The 17,756-nt window shown below is 46.0% G+C and overlaps 1 protein-coding gene across 1 annotated transcript; it reads right to left on the bottom strand.

Annotated features, from left to right (window-relative positions):
- Positions 1-1,034: 1,034 nt before the first annotated feature.
- LOC135809727 (uncharacterized) lies at positions 1,035-17,321 on the bottom strand. The gene is made up of 11 exons (XM_065323144.1): positions 15,706-17,321; positions 13,969-14,119; positions 12,422-12,625; positions 11,486-11,763; positions 10,526-10,678; positions 9,837-10,017; positions 9,137-9,385; positions 8,034-8,258; positions 6,680-6,862; positions 3,429-3,578; positions 1,035-2,462 (listed from the first exon to the last, which is right to left on the bottom strand). Exons 1-11 carry the CDS (start codon positions 17,145-17,147, stop codon positions 1,407-1,409), a joined length of 4,272 nt encoding a protein of 1,423 aa, XP_065179216.1. The 5' UTR covers positions 17,148-17,321; the 3' UTR covers positions 1,035-1,406.
- Between the last annotated feature and the right edge of the window lie 435 nt (positions 17,322-17,756).

Genomic DNA, 17,756 nt, shown 5'->3' with positions numbered 1-17,756 from the left:
CGTCAATGAGTCAATTTCACAATAATGCCATTATGGGTACGAGGAGAGAGAAAGAGAATGAGGGGGGGGGGGGGGTGGATGAAGCACAATTTCAACGGAAATCATAACAGAGAGAAACATGCAGTGCATATTGCCTATAGGATTGGTAGATATAGTGATCAATTTGTCAAATTCGTTTTCATTTTGTAAAACTAAGGAGTCATCTTCCTAAGTGTGTGCAGACTCCACTGTAGCCACTTCATGTTTCACACAGTTATACACCACAACACAAAACGGTCTCTTGGCTACAAATTCTTCCAAATTTTTTATCTTTTTGGAAGAATTTGTAGCCAAGAGACGGTTTTTGAGTAGTGGTGTATAACTAAGGAGTTATGGGGTAAAGTAATACCCGATACTCGCGTGCCCAATCTCGAATAGCGTCAGTGAAAATATGAAGCCCTGTCTTGAATAGTGCCCCCCCCCCCCCCCGGGGCTTGTAACCAAGCGCATGTGCAAGTTTGGTGTTGTTTTGCAATTGTTCTTGTCCACGCCATTGTACTGGTGATCTCAGGATCAACATAGCAGCTCTTATTGCCGTTTCTGTTGGGTCATCGGATAGTTGACAGGAAACAATAGGCTCAGTTTTTCCTTGGCTTTTTGTTTTGATGCTGGATTATGTAAATGTACCAGCATTGAAAAAATAGTGCCCTCTCTGGAATAGTGCCCTCCCTTGAATAGTGCCCTCTCTTGAATAGTGCTCTCTCTCTCTTGAATAGTACCCTCTCTTGAATAGTACCCTCTCTTGAATAGTGCCCCATCTGTAATGGACTTTGAAAAAAATAGTGCCCCAGGGGCACTAATCGCGCAAGTAAGGTAATCGTCCATAGTAATATTAGTACTTATCGCCTAAAAGGCTAAAGTGATCAAATTAATTTTCAACTTTCGCTGTCTAACTAATCATGTAGAAGCACACGTACCATGCACACACGTACCATGCACACACGTACCATGCACACACGTACGTACCATGCACACACGTACCATGCACACACGTGTCGTGTACACTGGATGTAGATGTACGCCGTAACCAAGTACAAGTATACACTTCGTCTATGTACGGCGTGCCGAGTCTCTTGATACCCCCGGCACTTGCATACAGTGCATGTAGTATTGGGCATAGAACTAAAAATCTAAAATGCTCAAAATCACAGACAAACACTATAGTCTATAGTCTATAGTCTGTAGGAAATACAATCTGTACTTCAAGAAGGATATCATATCAGTCAACAAACAAATGAGTGAATAGTACCTAGTTCTATTTGTAGCTCAAGTGATTCTAGAATACTACTTCAATAGCTATTATAATATAATTATGAGGGGGGAAAACTCCAATAAAAGCCATTACATGGTAGATTGCCATTCGAAGTTCAGTTGTTGCGGAAAATATCCAGGAGAAATTCGTCTCTGAGGTCATAGTGTTCTTTTGCCCTCTCCACTTCTTTGTTTCTTTCCTTTTCGCTGGGCAGCATAGGCTCTTCGTTATCGCTGTTCTCGCCTTTGACCGGTTTTAGATCCTCGAAGCGGAACCTCCTGAGCTTATAGCCCTTGACATAGCAGTATGTGATAATGAATGGTGATATCAGTAGTGTGATCAGGAATTCAACCAATGTCACAAACTTTCTCCATTTCTTGATAATTCCGCTCAGCAAAGCGCTGGCAGCGGGAATGACGTACGTTGCCATCATTAACTGCTGAACAATGTTATCGTCCAGCACACTGATGACATTGAGCATGGCAAAGATGCATGCACAGCTGAGGAAGACTGCTTCCCACACGTTGTCCTTGAGCTTACGGTACGGCATTATCAGGAAATGAGCGAAGAGATACACTTGCATGATCAGGGCAAGGGCCGCTTGGCGCGTGTTGGCTTCGGCCAGGTTCACCGAGACGAGACAGAGCAGAATGCGCCGGCCCAGGCCATACGCTATGTACCAGGTCTTGTCATCCTTGACGTAGCTCAAGTAGACGTCAAACAGCGGCTTGATGCGTGGGTTTGAGCGCATTGTCAGCAGCAACAACGGCAAAGGCATGGCAATGAACACTAGAGCACATAACGCCATCAAGCCCCACGGCCAATGCTCGTGGCCAAAGCATTTTACGGATGCGTCCGAATACAGCACATAATCTCCGTTAAATTCATGGCAGGCCAGTAAGGTGAACGATGGATAGAGCAACGACACATACGTGAAGCTCAGCAGAGCCCAGAGACCGATCACGAGTGAGTTGTCGATGATGAAGCGGCGCACCACAACCAGCTTGCTCGCGTAGTAGACCAGTGCGACCCAGACGAGGAACATGACAAAATCAAAGTATTGAAACGAGATGCCGGCCATGACAGTTGCTTGGCTGTTCAAGCAGCTACCAATGTCAATTTTAGTTATGCTGAAGAGATGTAGATCACGTCTGACAATGAACAGCAGGAACTGAAAAACAGCAGCAAAAACACAATACAACAAAGTGAACTTTGTCTACTCACAAATGCAGTTTAGAGACATTCCATTTACTTTCTCCAGATACAAAACTCCATGGCTATTTTCATTCACATTCTAAAGTGTGCTCAAGAAATTGATTTAGTTCGGTGGAAAAAATCATCAAGACAATGAGCGGATATGCTGCTTCATTTTCAATATGTGCACTACTATAACTATACTTGGGTGGCGTAACTTGTAGCTCTTTGGTCCTCTTTTCATCTTACTCTAACTATATGAATGGAATTGGCACTGTTTGAGTCTCACTCGGAGACATCATCGCTCAATTCCTCAGAGCTCAATTCACAAGAACAGACAGACTAGTCTAAGTAACGAACTGTTTGTCTCTGGAGGAATTACCAATCTTGGTTGATTTAAGGGAGCCCTTTTGAAGAGACTGATTATATCAGTGCGGTGGCAGTGCATTTCCTTGAGTTTTGGAAGATGCTGAAATAATTATGAGCATGCTTTGGTTCTGAGGCGCGAGGTTAGAGAGGCTCTACTGTAGAATCCGGAGACAGACAATATTCTCAAGCCTTTTGTAGCGTGGTTGTAGTGGTCAACACACACACACACTTGCGCACGCACACACATACACACACACACACACACACACACACACACACACACACACACATACACACACACACACACACACACACACACACACACACACACATACACACATACACACACACACACACACACACACACACACACACACACACACACACACACACACATACACACATACATACAGACCAGACACGCAGTCATGTACGCGCCGGGCGTTGACCAGCCCTAGACCTGCGAACACTGGGATTCGTTATGGTGCTAGGCGCAAACTTGAGTGCCGGGACTGGATTTCATTGAGCAGCACTGTACATGAGCGCTATCTTGCCTGACATTGTTCCCACTTACCTGCTCATAACTGACCCAGGACTCAAACACAGCTGACGTGCCCATATCAAAATAGGAGAACACCAAGAGATAGGCACCGGTTATCAGGAAGATCAGAAACGGATGCAGTCTTCCCAAAATCTTGGCTGCTCCTTCGCACTCCATGCAAACCTGCAACACATGTAGGAACAGTTGAGGAATGGTTATACAGTGATGAAATGCAAAAGATACTTTTAAGATGTGGCAATCTGGACCAGTATGCACTTGTCATGCCGAAGGACACCATTACGGCTACGCACCGTTACACAAGGTATTCAAAAATTACTTCGCATAGCGCTGATTCGATGTGTTGATAGTGCTGATTCGATGTGTTGATAGTGCTGATTCGATGTGTTGATAGTGCTGATTCGATGTGTTGATAGTGCTGATTCGGTGTGTTGATAGTGCTGATTCGATGTGTTGATAGTGCTGATTCGATGTGTTGATAGCGCTGATTCGATGTGTTGATAGTGCTGATTCGATGTGTTGATAGTGCTGATTCGATGTGTTGATAGTGCTGATTCGATGTGTTGATAGTGCTGATTCGATGTGTTGATAGTGCTGATTCGATGTGTTGATAGTGCTGATTCGATGTGTTGATAGTGCTGATTCGGTGTGTTGATAGTGCTGATTCGATGTGTTGATAGTGCTGATTCGATGTGTTGATAGCGCTGATTCGATGTGTTGATAGTGCTGATTCGATGTGTTGATAGTGCTGATTCGATGTGTTGATAGTGCTGATTCGATGTGTTGATAGTGCTGATTCGATGTGTTGATAGTGCTGACTCGATGTGTTGATAGTGCTGATTCGATGTGTTGATAGTGCTGATTCGATGTGTTGATAGTGCTGATTCGATGTGTTGATAGTGCTGACTCGATGTGTTGATAGTGCTGATTCGATGTGTTGATCTGAGTGCTGATTCGATGTGTTGATAGTGCTGATTCGATGTGTTGATAGTGCTGATTCGATGTGTTGATAGTGCTGATTCGATGTGTTGATAGTGCTAATTCGGTGTGTTGATAGTGCTGATTTGATGTGTTGATAGTGCTGATTCGATGTGTTGATAGTGCTGACTCGATGTGTTGATAGTGCTGATTCGATGTGTTGATAGTGCTGATTCGATGTGTTGATAGTGCTGATTCGGTGTGTTGATAGTGCTGATTCGATGTGTTGATAGTGCTGATTCGGTGTGTTGATAGTGCTGATTCGATGTGTTGATAGTGCTGATTCGATGTGTTGATAGTGCTGATTCGATGTGTTGATAGTGCTGATTCGATGTGTTGATAGTGCTGACTCGATGTGACGGTTGATAGTGCTGATTCGATGTGTTGATAGTGCTGATTCGGTGTTGATAGTGCTGACTCGATGTGTTGATAGTGCTGATTCGATGTGTTGATAGTGCTGACACGATGTGTTGATAGTGCTGATTCGATGTGTTGATAGTGCTGATTCGATGTGTTGATAGTGCTGATTCGATGTGTTGATAGTGCTGATTCGATGTGTTGATAGTGCTGATTCGATGTGTTGATAGTGCTGATTCGGTGTGTTGATAGTGCTGATTCGGTGTGTTGATAGTGCTGATTCGATGTGTTGATAGTGCTGATTCGATGTGTTGATAGTGCTGATTCGATGTGTTGATAGTGCCGATTCGATGTGTTGATAATGCTGATTCGATGTGTTGATAGTGCTGATTCGATGTGTTGATAGTGCTGATTCGATGTGTTGATAGTGCTGATTCGATGTGTTGATAGTGCTGATTTGATGTGTTGATAGTGCTGATTCGATGTGTTGAAAGTGCTGACTCGATGTGTTGATAGTGCTGATTCGATGTGTTGATAGTGCTGATTCGATGTGTTGATAGTGCTGATTCGGTGTGTTGATAGTGCTGATTCGGTGTGTTGATAGTGCTGATTCGATGTGTTGATAGTGCTGATTCGATGTGTTGATAGTGCTGATTCGATGTGTTGATAGTGCTGATTCGATGTGTTGACAGTGCTGATTCGATGTGTTGATAGTGCTGATTCGATGTGTTGATAGTGCTGATTCGGTGTGTTGATAGTGCTGATTCGATGTGTTGATAGTGCTGATTCGGTGTGTTGATAGTGCTGATTCGATGTGTTGATAGTGCTGATTCGGTGTGTTGATAGTGTCGAGAACTGCCGTTCACGAATATTTGAAATACATATAAATTTAGTGTTCACGTCTTACTTGAACTTCCTGTAGTTTCAGTCTGCAACTCCGTCGTCTTTCTCCTTTTCTAACTCAGTCTTTCCATTATCTGACAGTGGTGCTCTCACCTCTAGCTAGGTGCAAGCACCCTCCGCCAGACGCGAACTACATTCTTGTTTCTCTAAAGACTCTCAAATATATTTCTTCTTCGCGTTCACTTTCGTTCTGCAGTTTATTTATTTATTTTCCTTTCTTTCTACCTCGTGGTACACGCGCTACAGGTGCCACCATCTTTGTTTCCATGGCACCACAGTGCACCTGACCACGCGATCGCTACGCAGCTCAGGCCCGAATGGGTCTGGGTGCGCTGCGTCGCGATCTATTTGGCCTCGCTTGCTTCCGAGCACCGCCGTTTTCGGAGCGTACTCATTGTGCGTCTCAGTTTTTTTCTCCGTTGTTTGTATCTCCTTGTTATTGGTTATTCTTCTTCTTGACTGAAGTGTAGTTGATGAATGAACGATGGTGGTTTGTGTTGTAGTAGTGTGAGTGTGTGCATGGTTGGAAAGGTCTTCTACATTCTATAATCAAATCGATAAGATTTTGACAGATAGTGCTGATTCGATGTGTTGATAGTGCTGATTCGATGTGTTGATAGTGCTGATTCGATGTGTTGATAGTGCTGATTCGATGTGTTGATAGTGCTGATTCGATGTGTTGACAGTGCTGATTCGATGTGTTGATAGTGCTGATTCGATGTGTTGATAGTGCTGATTCGATGTCCGGATTTCACTTGTTATGACTGTTGTTATACTGTGTGTTGCACACCACAGACCCATTAGTGCAGGTGGTATTTTGATAATTTGAATATGGCTTAATTCGACATATTCGGGTACTTTATTACGGTACAATTCCCAGGCAATACGATTTCCTACTCACAACGAAACATGAAATCGAAGGATACACGGGAAATCACAAATACAGACACATACACACACACACACACACACACACACACACACACACAAAGTATGAAGACACCATCACCGGAACGACAAGTACTCACCACACTCCATCCTAGAGAGAAGGCATTGTTTCCGGAGCATTGGCCACAGATAGGTCCCTTGCGACTATCTTTGCATGGAGTGTCCTTCATGATTTGCCATGGCTGTTGCTTATGGTCAGTGCAGAATCCACAGCAGCATGGAGCTATTAGCAGCTTTTTGCTTCTCTCCGTGTCCTCAAAAGCCTGGAAATAGAAAAGGAAGAATGTCCATGTAACAGTAAGAAGATGATACTCGCGACACATTATGATAAAGTAGCTCTTCTTGTAGCTGTGGTCCCTACCTACAAATGCGCACGTGTCGGTGCCATAACATTAGGTGGTGCACTGAGTATTGTGTGGAACAGGAGCATGGAATACTCATTCTACTTGTTTGATATGCTCAGCTGCACCACTTATCTGTGTAAAAACAATCGATAACCAGATCATGGTAGATCTGTGCCACAAGTGGTTATGCTACTGTGGTATATCCCATTGGCCATTGGATATCGGCCAAAATCAGAAGCAACTGAAGACGAACCTCTAAAATCAAAGGATGTACTTCAATATTTCAAACTCCAGGCAGAGAACAAGCAAACAATACTATATGTACCTGTATTCCATTGCAAGTACATGAAGTCCGTCCACAATGTACGTGTACTGGCATATGTAAAAGACGTTTTGTGGAAGGACCCGGAGTAGATAATCAGAATACATGACAACAACTTAGCAGCTGATAAAACTGCTGATGTCTTGCATATACATGTAGTGGTAGGAAATTTATTATGGGTTCTAGGAGGATAAGGGTGCGCAGCGTCCCTCCCCCCCCCCCCTCTACTCTGATTGAACGCCCCCTGTGAAAATACAGCGCCCCTATGCATTTGTCGATTTTGTGGGTTTTTTTCAGGAAATTGAACAAAAATGTACAGTCAACTTCGCTTATAAGGACACCCGGCGGGGCATCAGAAAAGTGTCCTAATTCGCAAAGTGTCGTTATACCCGAAGTCTCATTATGTGTTACAGTTAGATGGGACTTTGCTCTGGGCATCGACATTCTGTCGTTATTCGCGAATTGTCGCTATATCCGCAGTCGTTATTAGCGAAGTTGACTGTAGTCGACAGTCATAAAGAGGGGTCAGAAAGGCATCCTTGTCTAGGATGAAGTCGGGGGTTCGCTCCTGTACATTAAATTTGGCATGACACTTTTGGAGAATGGAAAAATGGGTTACGGGGTAACTCTTTCCCCTGCCCCTCCCCCCCCTCCCCCCTCCTAAAATTTTGACTTGGCTAGAACCATGGATTAGTCCGTGTACTTCTGGCCATGTTCGCCTACATGCATGCTTCCTTTCAAAACTATTCCAGTAGAAATTGTCCATACCTGCAAGTCCGTGATGAATTGCTTCTCTGGAGCCCGGTAGAATTTTGTGGCGTTGCTATCTCCGGCCCAGTAAGCCCAGTCCACAGTGATGTCCGTGCCATTGGAGCAGGATTTTACGCCTTTACTTTCAGATGGACATTGGCAGATGAGGTTGTTGGCAGTCGATCCCGGCTCGACAAGCTTTTGATACACCCCAGTGAAGGAGCGAACGTAGTCGTCCATCTCCTGCAGGAAATAGTTAACGCACACTCTGGTTGGAATCTACTCGAGCGTGCACAAACAAAGTGCATCATCTTTTGGTGCTTCAAGGAATATGGAAAGGTGTGATGTCTGGTCGGCCAACACTCCTGGGCGGTTGGCTACAACCATGTGTCCAAGTGACATGCTGTGTACGTTGTTGGTGATGCTGATGAGATCCTGAATCTTCTGAAGGTTTCAGGTGCTGTGTCCAAAACCGCTCCTTGCATTCACAGCTGTATCTACAAAAACGAGGATACAGTCTTTGGATAAATGAAGTGAGTTGTTTGTTGTAACTCTGTGTTTCACATCAAAAGCAGTCAGCAGACAGAAATTGTAATGGGAGACTCGACGACAACTAGCCTCTAAACACTGAAGGTAAGAGATCCCTTTCCAGAAAACTTAGGTGAGAACTATTTTTAGTATTTTTTACACATGCTATGGATGAAAATCAGTGAGAGCAAGGTAAGGAGGGGGATAGGCAGAGCAGACTTCAATGTCCCGGTGGCCTTCTTGAGATGAGCTTGGTTTGCTTGCTGTGGCATGGTTTCTTGTTCGCACTGGTGTTGGACTCTGGCGGCTTCCCACCACACCTGGCTTGCGCCACCTTGTCAAATTAGAACTACAGGTGCAACCATTGGCTCACAATCCGAGTACATAGTACTACTAAGACACAATCGGAGAGAGTTGTGGTTTCTCGTGACAGTGCTCAATACACCAAGGTGCGGAGCCTAGTGTACACACTTGAAAGATGGAATCAAACGCGTTTCTGCTCAGTGTAACTCGAAGTTTCACGGTTTTAGCCGATCATCAGACGGGCAAACTCAAATGTGTGTAGTGTTGTTGCCAAGATAACGCTATCTTACCTTTTCTGTGCTGTGTGTCATGAAATACGGCTGAGTGAAGCCGAAATGGCATGGCCGCAGGCGGAACGGGATGATCAGCATCAGCGACGCTGCTGTGATCTGTCCTTCGACGGTGGCTTTCAACGTGCCCGTTTGCCCAGGTTTGCCAGCCAGCCCAATGATGATGGGAGTCATGGAGCAGTACATGAGGACTTCTGTTTGCTCATTGATTCGACCGTTTCCTATGAGCAAGACTGGCCCAGTATCCACCTGGGGCACACGCAATCATACATGAATAGGGAAACACAGATAAAATTTACTGCATCATCCTCGGCTCTCCACCCGAGTTTAAATTACTACATCAGGTTGAGAATAATGAACTTACTACAATACTAGTAGGACATCATCACATTTCAAACATTGGAGAAGGGAGGGGGGGGGGGGGTGGTAATTGGCGTTCATACATGTGACTCTGTACCCTGACGGCTACAGTGTGCATTGTACAAGCATGTCATGTTGCAATTTCTTCGTGTGTTTTCCTGCTCGGGTGTCTCAATATTAATCTGGAAGCCGATAATTCACGTATCCTGGTGTGAGCGGATAGTTGTTCGGTTGATGGATGTAGTCGGAAGCCTGCATCCTGCTATTGGCCTGGCCTATCATGAGATACCAGTAGTCGGTCAAGCAGGCCGCCATTTTTCAGCAGTGCACTGTGACTAACCTCTAAACGAACCAGGACACGCTTCTCCTGAAGGAAGACATCGGCAGCTTTGAGGCTCAGAGGGAACATCTCGCCGGGGGCTGGGTAGAGAGAAATCTCACTGACGTATGTTTGCAACGATTCAGACGTCGGTGTGCTGTCCTCCAAAGTTGCCTGTGCACCGTATTTTCTGGGGAAAAACCTTGTGGTATGCACACAAAGACACATGCACATACACATACACACACGGGTACACACACACACACACACACACACACACACATGCACACACACGTACACACATGCACACACACACACACACATGCACACACACGTACACACATGCACACACACACACACACACACACACACACACACACACACACACACACACACACACACACACACACACACACACACACACACACACACACACATGCACAACATAATTTTGAAAATCAGGTACACTAGTAGGTAGTTTGACTAAAACATTGAACCTGGAAATCGCCACATCATCATATCAAGGGATTCGTGATTGTCTACATTGTAGCGCACAAAAATCGGAGTTCAAATTGTGATGAACCGCATTTTGTCCATGTTCAGTTGGAATGACTAATGTGTACAAGACTTAGTGCCTTTGCATGATAATAGCGCCCGAGAACCACGACACGAATTCGGTGCACTCATTGAAGTTCTTTGCGTCAGCTCACCATTCATAAGTTGTTATGGCCCACGGTGTGATGAAGACATTACTGGCAAGAGCTTGGTCAAGGCCACTCAACTCCTGGGCGGATTCAAAGTACGCTTTCATGGTATTGACGTATGTCCCGTACAGTTCCGGGTAGCCTTCCTGGATGTACATGCTTCATGATAGCACAGCACAGAGTGAGAAACCATAGTATTCACATCATTACGTCATGTATGACCAAATAGGAATGTCTGTCTGTCTGTCTGTCTGCCTGCCTGTCTGTCTGCCTGCCTGTCTGTCTGTCTGCCTGCCTGCCTGCCTGTCTGTCTGTCTGTCTGTCTGTCTGTCTGCCTGCCCGTCCGTCCATCTGTCCGTCTGATTGGCACTGAGACTGATACGGGCCACAAGATGATCTATTTGTACACCGGTTCAACAACATACCATTGTCAGTATTATCAATAGTTCATGTTTTACTTGGGGGGGGGGGGGCAATAGAGATATGTGCATGATAATAGTACAAAGGTTGAGCAATGAGATGACGAGATGACTAGGATATAATATATCCGTGTATATTATACACGGTCTCATATTGCAGTGATCGCACAGTACGGATGGTTTATACTGTACCGGGTACCGGACTATAGTCTAAGTCAGAGGAATTCAACTTGCCCGCACGCAGGCACACAATGAGGAAAGGGAATACTTATGCAGTTGCAACTCCGAGTTTCATACCTATTCATGAATATCTGTGTGGCTCCTAGCCCATTGCTTCTTCTTCCTGGCCTCACTCTCCCTCAAGTGATTTTTACGTTACCTGTTTCGGTCAGCACCAGTGACCTGATAGTCGTGTAATGTTATACGCGTGAAGCTCGTAGCTGCAACAGCCTTTCCTCCTCTGCTTACAGTGTGGACAGGCTCTGTCTTCTGCAGGACATGGAGCACTCTGCAAGCAGTGGAAGACCCTCTACTCTACTGGCCTTACCTACTTATGCGGGAGTCGTTGTAAATCGTCGAGCTCTTGCAGGTACGAAGATACACCCAGTACTGCGATGTGTTGAACGGGTTCGGCTTGACACAGCCGCACCCGGCCGCAACAAAGTAGAGCCACACCGCACCCGACATCACCTCGGACGGTTTCGAAATGCTGTCAGCCGCATCCTTTATGGCAGTGACGAGCTCCGGTTGATCTCGTATGCAAGCGGTGTAGCTGTTGGCATACAGTGACTGGCCAAATGCGGCACGATTGCCTGCAAACGTGAACTAACATACAAGAGGAACAGCCAAATACATGCAATATAGTTATGAGTGAGTGTGCGATATGGTACATATCCATAAGCCATATACCGTATTTCCCCGATTGTAAGGCGCACTCGATTATACGTCGCACCCACACTTTGAGGTTTGAACCACATTGCTTCAATGCATGCATATAAGTAGGATGTCACTCTCGATTGTAAGTCGCATCCCCTTCTTTGCCCTTGAAGTTTAGTGTAAAAAGGTGCGACTTATATTCGGGGAAATACGGTACATATACTCTGGCCGCTGCCGCAAACATGTGCCCTTACAGGGCAGCATCCAGTATTGTATGCTGCTTCTTGTCACAGGTTTTGCGCCCTACATCAACCAACTTTCTTGCTCACCATGGTTGGAGAGGTAGCTTGCCTGGAGTTTATTTACCACGTGGCAAAGTTTAATCCACCTCTTCTTCACTAATGCCAACATTAATACTACTTCGAAGTAGTAGCTCTTCGGAATGTACTTGACGTAGTACATGTACTGTAATTTATGAATAACATTCTAGGTGGCTAAATCGTTTCCCTCAACAACCAGAGGAGCTTTAGACCCACTGATAACGAGCATTTAAAGTTGATTAAGATATGCACGAGAAATGGTGGTTTTGTGCTGACCGACTGCTTACGGTGGTGTTATCGCTCTGTGCCGAAGGTTTGGTGAAGGAAACCGAGGAATTGCTGTCGGCGTGGATGAAGCACAGCTTTCGCAGGCCGACAGTGGACTTGAACTCCAGTAGTTCATCAATACTCACAGTCGAGGATGACTCATCAGCATATATGGCACCACCATACCCCGCTGCACTATTGTTGAAGAAGTACATACTAGAGTTCTGGACGTCACGGGAAGCACACAGAAATCATACACATAATTATGCAGATGAAAATAAAACGTTTCTGTGTAAAATTCAACCTGCAGTGGCGATCCAAAATTAGAACCACCTGCACGTTGAATCCATACATCCTGTACACACACCTTGTACACACTCTCTCTAACGGTCTCTAGATATACATTAGCTCAAACGTTGCCTCTTTTAGCACTTGGTTTGATTGTGAATGTCTCGGAGTAAGTCCTTCCTGACCCGTTGGATGTGACACATTTTGGGGGTTAGAATAAACGCCCATTCGACTACATACATTCAACTTTGGGTATGACGGCAGCTTGAACAATGACAACCTGCCAATAGGCCCAAAGGCCATTGGTCAATAGTCTTTTTTTTGGTGCGTTTTATGTCCCCATGACGCCGATACCTCGGGCCGGCTGTGGGCAAAAAGCCTTACCATCACTATGCTCCCACTATGCAATTTTTTTGTCTTTGCCTGTGAGCTGTGATTATTGGAAAAGAAAAAGGAGCACAATCTGTGTGCCCTGAAGTCTAGATTGCGGTGCAAATAACGACATTTGCACCAAGTGCCTGTAGTGCCGTGTACATGCCAGAGCGAAGATTTGCACCAAGACCTGGTACACACATCGGAGAAATAAAACGTAGACACGAAAATAAGTCGACGTTGACATGACTTGGCTGTGACGTCATAGCACTTTCAAGCCCTCAACGCCACCTGTAACTGTTTACAAAATTCTCTTTACCCATGTACTCGTATAGCAGACACCGAATGCTCTCTTTTCTGCCAGTAAACGAATAAACTCCTCATTTTCTTGTAGCAATGTTCGGGTCTGTGTTAGGAATGTGTGATCAGGAATGTGTAAATTACTGCGGTGGAGGATGCACGTTCTAAACGCATTAACAGGGGCGTAGCACCCGCTACGACTGGTACGACCATGGCCGTACCACTTTTCGAAAAGTGTGGTCCGTCCGGAACGTGCAAAACCGTAATAAAAAAATCAGGATCCATCGATGCATGTGCGCATCAGACTTTGACCTTTTTCTAGACTCGTACTCGTAGATCTGCCATGCATCTGTGCATGTCCATGCACGTCTACGTCTCTTCTGCCCGTGAAATAATTTTATGACTTATAAACTGTGCCAGAAGTTCCCAGAACGCAGGATTTTGTGTCTTTTTTACAAAATTTTCCCGGGGGAGGTCCCCCGGACCCCCCTCCAAAAAGGCCTTCGGCCGCGCCGACCTTTGGTCGTACCACTTCCAAAACCCCTCCTACGCCCCTGGCATTAAGACTTAAGAGCTGTTTCAGCGATAAACACGAAAACCTACTCACCTCTCCAATAAAAAGCAAACTTTCTTCGTGAAGCGCGATGCCACCACCCTTGTTCGTTGCCTGGTTCTCCAGAAACGTGATGTTTTCTCCGACTGTCATACATGACCCCGACATGGCAACAGCAGAGTCGCCCGTGGACCATTGCACTAGCCTAGCAGGCAAAAAACACGCCAATACCAAAACATACTGCTCTATATATTTTGTAGTAGAATCGCAAGCAAGATAACTAAGCTGCCAGGTTGATTCAGATCTAGACAACTGCCTTTCACTTCAACTACACTGTTTAGCATGGCTGGCATAGTACCTAAAACAGACAGAGACATTCATACATGCCTAGATCGGCCTAGAATGATACATGAGGTGATGAGGTGCATACATCACCTACATTGCACCTTTCAAACGCTTTGCATTCATAAGTGTAGTATAACAATGCGGGATTTCACACCGAAAGAATCCTGTCCTCAGCCCAAAGTGGACTTTTAACTCAGTACGAGCAACCAGACACAGTACGATTTTTTATATTTTTTTATTTATATTTTATATTTTATTTCACCGTCCAATGGCAGAAGCCAATGCAAAGGAGGGGCGTTAGCCAGCCATGACAAGAGAAGAAAAAGAAGGAAAGAATATGATAATCGGAAGAAAGAATGCATCAGCGGGGTGGAATTATATTCTCTATGGGGAAACAGTTCTTCTGTAAGACTTATGCAAAGTCACATTGAAAAAATGCTGACTCTGTTAAGAAGTACTGCTGGGAGAGCACCTGCCACCGAGATTGCAATTACAATGCCCCAGTTGAGTGATCTGCTTGCACTGGATCTTGAGTAGATACTAGTACCCTGATTGAGCAGATTGAACTGACGCCATACGGGCTTCCCCGGTATTGACGAAACTGTATATCGGTAAGATGGACTTTCAAATTGTATACGCTGTGGTCAGGCTTGCATTACACTCTGTGGGTATTTCAATTTTCTGGTCCAGGTCCATGCGGGGAAAAGCCTCTAACTGGAATTCCAGATCTGATAACTACATGCGCATGCATGAAATGATTATAATGCGCCACCCCCCACCCCCCCCCCCCCCAAAAAAGAAACCCACGTTTTAGTCTGCTTCGGGGTCAGAGCCGCATTGTGTTGCCAAACACAATGCGGCTCTTGGAGGCAACATATCACATTCTTGTTTGAATTCGTTTGCATCAAAATGTGTGTTCAGGGTACAAGCTGGCCAAACGTTTTGGTGGAAAGCTCGCAAGGAGAGTGCAGCTCTCATCCCACTTAATCCAATAGAACTTTGATAAGACAAACGTCCAGGACAGCAGGAAAGAGTACATAGTATCCGAGGTACTGGCATGGATATTGAAATCCGATGGCATGATCGGGGCCGGCGCCCTTACTGCTTTTAGCACGTACATGCACTGTACTTCACACACACACACACACACACACACACACACACACACACACACACACACACACACACACACACACACACACACACACACACACACACACACACACACACACACACACACACACACTGGAAAAATGGGCCATCAGTGCTCGCGGCTGCAAGGCCAGCGCCACGTGGCCGCTTGACTTCTCAACGAATTTCTATGTCCGCTACGGTAGTATTTGTCCTAACATACTTCAGTGTGGATCAATACAAACGCGCCAGGGACGTACTAAGCAAGATCATGTCTACCGGAGTGCATAGTAAGCGAGTTCTGCCGTAACTTACATGTTAGCCACATCGAAGTGAACGTGACTTGCATAGATCGTCGATCCAAACTGGGCCGTGCTATTGAGCATTTTGCTGTTCCTTATCCTCACCTGAGGCAACTCTATGATGTTCACGACTGCTGTTTTCTCTTGCGTGGACGACGCTGCTATACAGCCTCCGGCCGCAATCTTTGCCACGGCTGCAGCTTTGTTATTGCTGAAGGAGCAATCATCGATATACACTTTGTGCTGCAGGTCAGCCGCATTGTAACCTTCATTCAGGTGTTGTGACCGGCCAGTGGCACGGCTATTCTCGGAGAAAGCTATGGCGCCGCCTTGCACGTAAGCCGTGTTATTGACAAAGCTGCACCTGGACACGGTCAGCGAGGTGTTCAATGATCCAGGCAGCGTGTACTTGTATATACCACCGCCGGCGTAGCCCCAACCGTTGCTGAACGTACTGTCTGCAATGAGAAACTGTGTGTCAATGCTCCTCCCGGCCGAGAATAGCAGCACAACGGAGTCAAACGGAGATGTGTTGTTGGAGAACGTGCAATTCTTGATGGAACCTCGGAATCCGGTGGATTCAAGCACCGCCATGTTGATGGCCGATGCATCCTCGTAGGGACGGCTACTGACGTACGCACCGCGAATCGGCTCTATGCCCAGTCCGCTGAAGCTGCTATCCTCGATACTCAGGCTAGTTCTGTCCTCGCACTCGTACAGCTCGGCAGGACCGGAGCAACAGTCCTTGCCGAACTCATTTCTGGAAGCACTACACGCACAGTCCAAGGCACACGTCCTGTTACTTTCGATTGCCGCAAGCCGGTACAGCGGAATGGTTTCTTGCAGGGCGAATTCACCTTCCGTGAACGGGTTCTTGATCTTCTCGCCCTGAAAGAAGCAGCCGAGGACCTGAACCATTATACTGTTCATGCAATAAATGACAGTTGTATTGAGGTGGGGATTTTTGAAGTGAGAGTGCACAATGGAAACGTTGTAAGACATCTCGATCGAAACAGCGCTCCACCCGTAGAAGCCAGCCAGCTGCACATCCAGGAACTGAACCTCTACATTCGTGCTGTTCACTATGCTAAGCCAAGGCACTTGTGGCTGTGCTGTGGAGCATGTTGTGTTCTGCAGTGGCAGCATTCCTGCAGCCTCTGCATTCACTGTGACATTCTCTACCCAGGACAAACGTTCACAGGCGATTTGTGAACCGTAGTACCCTGATGATGGAGCGAGTAACCGAACCTCCCAGCATCCAAAGGCGGTCTCCGTGGCTCTAGCGACATGCAGGGCTTGAGCAATAGTTGAACATGGATTGTTCGCTGAGAGGCCGCAGTCCGGCAAGCTTTCGCTGTCCGCGCTTCCCAATCGGCTGTACAATACCTGGCAGGATGAAACACCACGCAGTATGCACCCCGTCGCAACCAGCAAATACAACGCTACGATCCGCATCGTTCTAGCAGGCGACGAGTTGTCAACGAACTCGAAGCGGCTACTCTCTGTTGATGTGTTGATCGTACAAGAAGCTCAACACACCATTGTGAACTAGCATTCATTCGGGATACATCTCTAGATATTTTTTACTCTTCCGGGTCCGTGCTACTGGGGTCTGGATAAATTCTTGCCTCAGAGTCAGAATGAAAATCTAACCCCGGCGTGTAAACCACAGACACAGTGATCAGATCATCTACATGATCTAGTGTTGCAACGAAGTCGTTCCTACAGTCTTGTACTATGACATAATTATTTGACATGGTTAGCATTTTTACCCTTTACGATCATCATGCATGGTATCTTCTTGCAAAGACCTTGTGAAGTAATAGTTGTGTGTGTGTGTGTGTGTGTGTGTGTGTGTGTGTGTGTGTGTGTGTGTGTGTGTGTGTGTGTGTGTGTGTGTGTGTGTGTGTGTGTGTGTGTGTGTGTGTGTGTGTGTGTGTGTGTGTGTGTGTGTGTGTGTGTGTGTGTGTGTGTGTGTGTGTGTGTGTGTGTGTGTGTGTGTGTGTGTGTGTGTGTCAGGCATTCATTCCTGTCATCTTGACGCGGCCGGGGCCGGGGGTGGAC

Source organism: Sycon ciliatum, chromosome 2 (genome assembly GCF_964019385.1).
Source record: "Sycon ciliatum chromosome 2, ocSycCili1.1, whole genome shotgun sequence".
Classification (NCBI taxonomy): domain Eukaryota; kingdom Metazoa; phylum Porifera; class Calcarea; order Leucosolenida; family Sycettidae; genus Sycon; species Sycon ciliatum.
The sequence above is the reverse complement of the archived record's forward strand: the minus strand, read 5'-3'. Positions and strand labels throughout refer to the sequence as shown.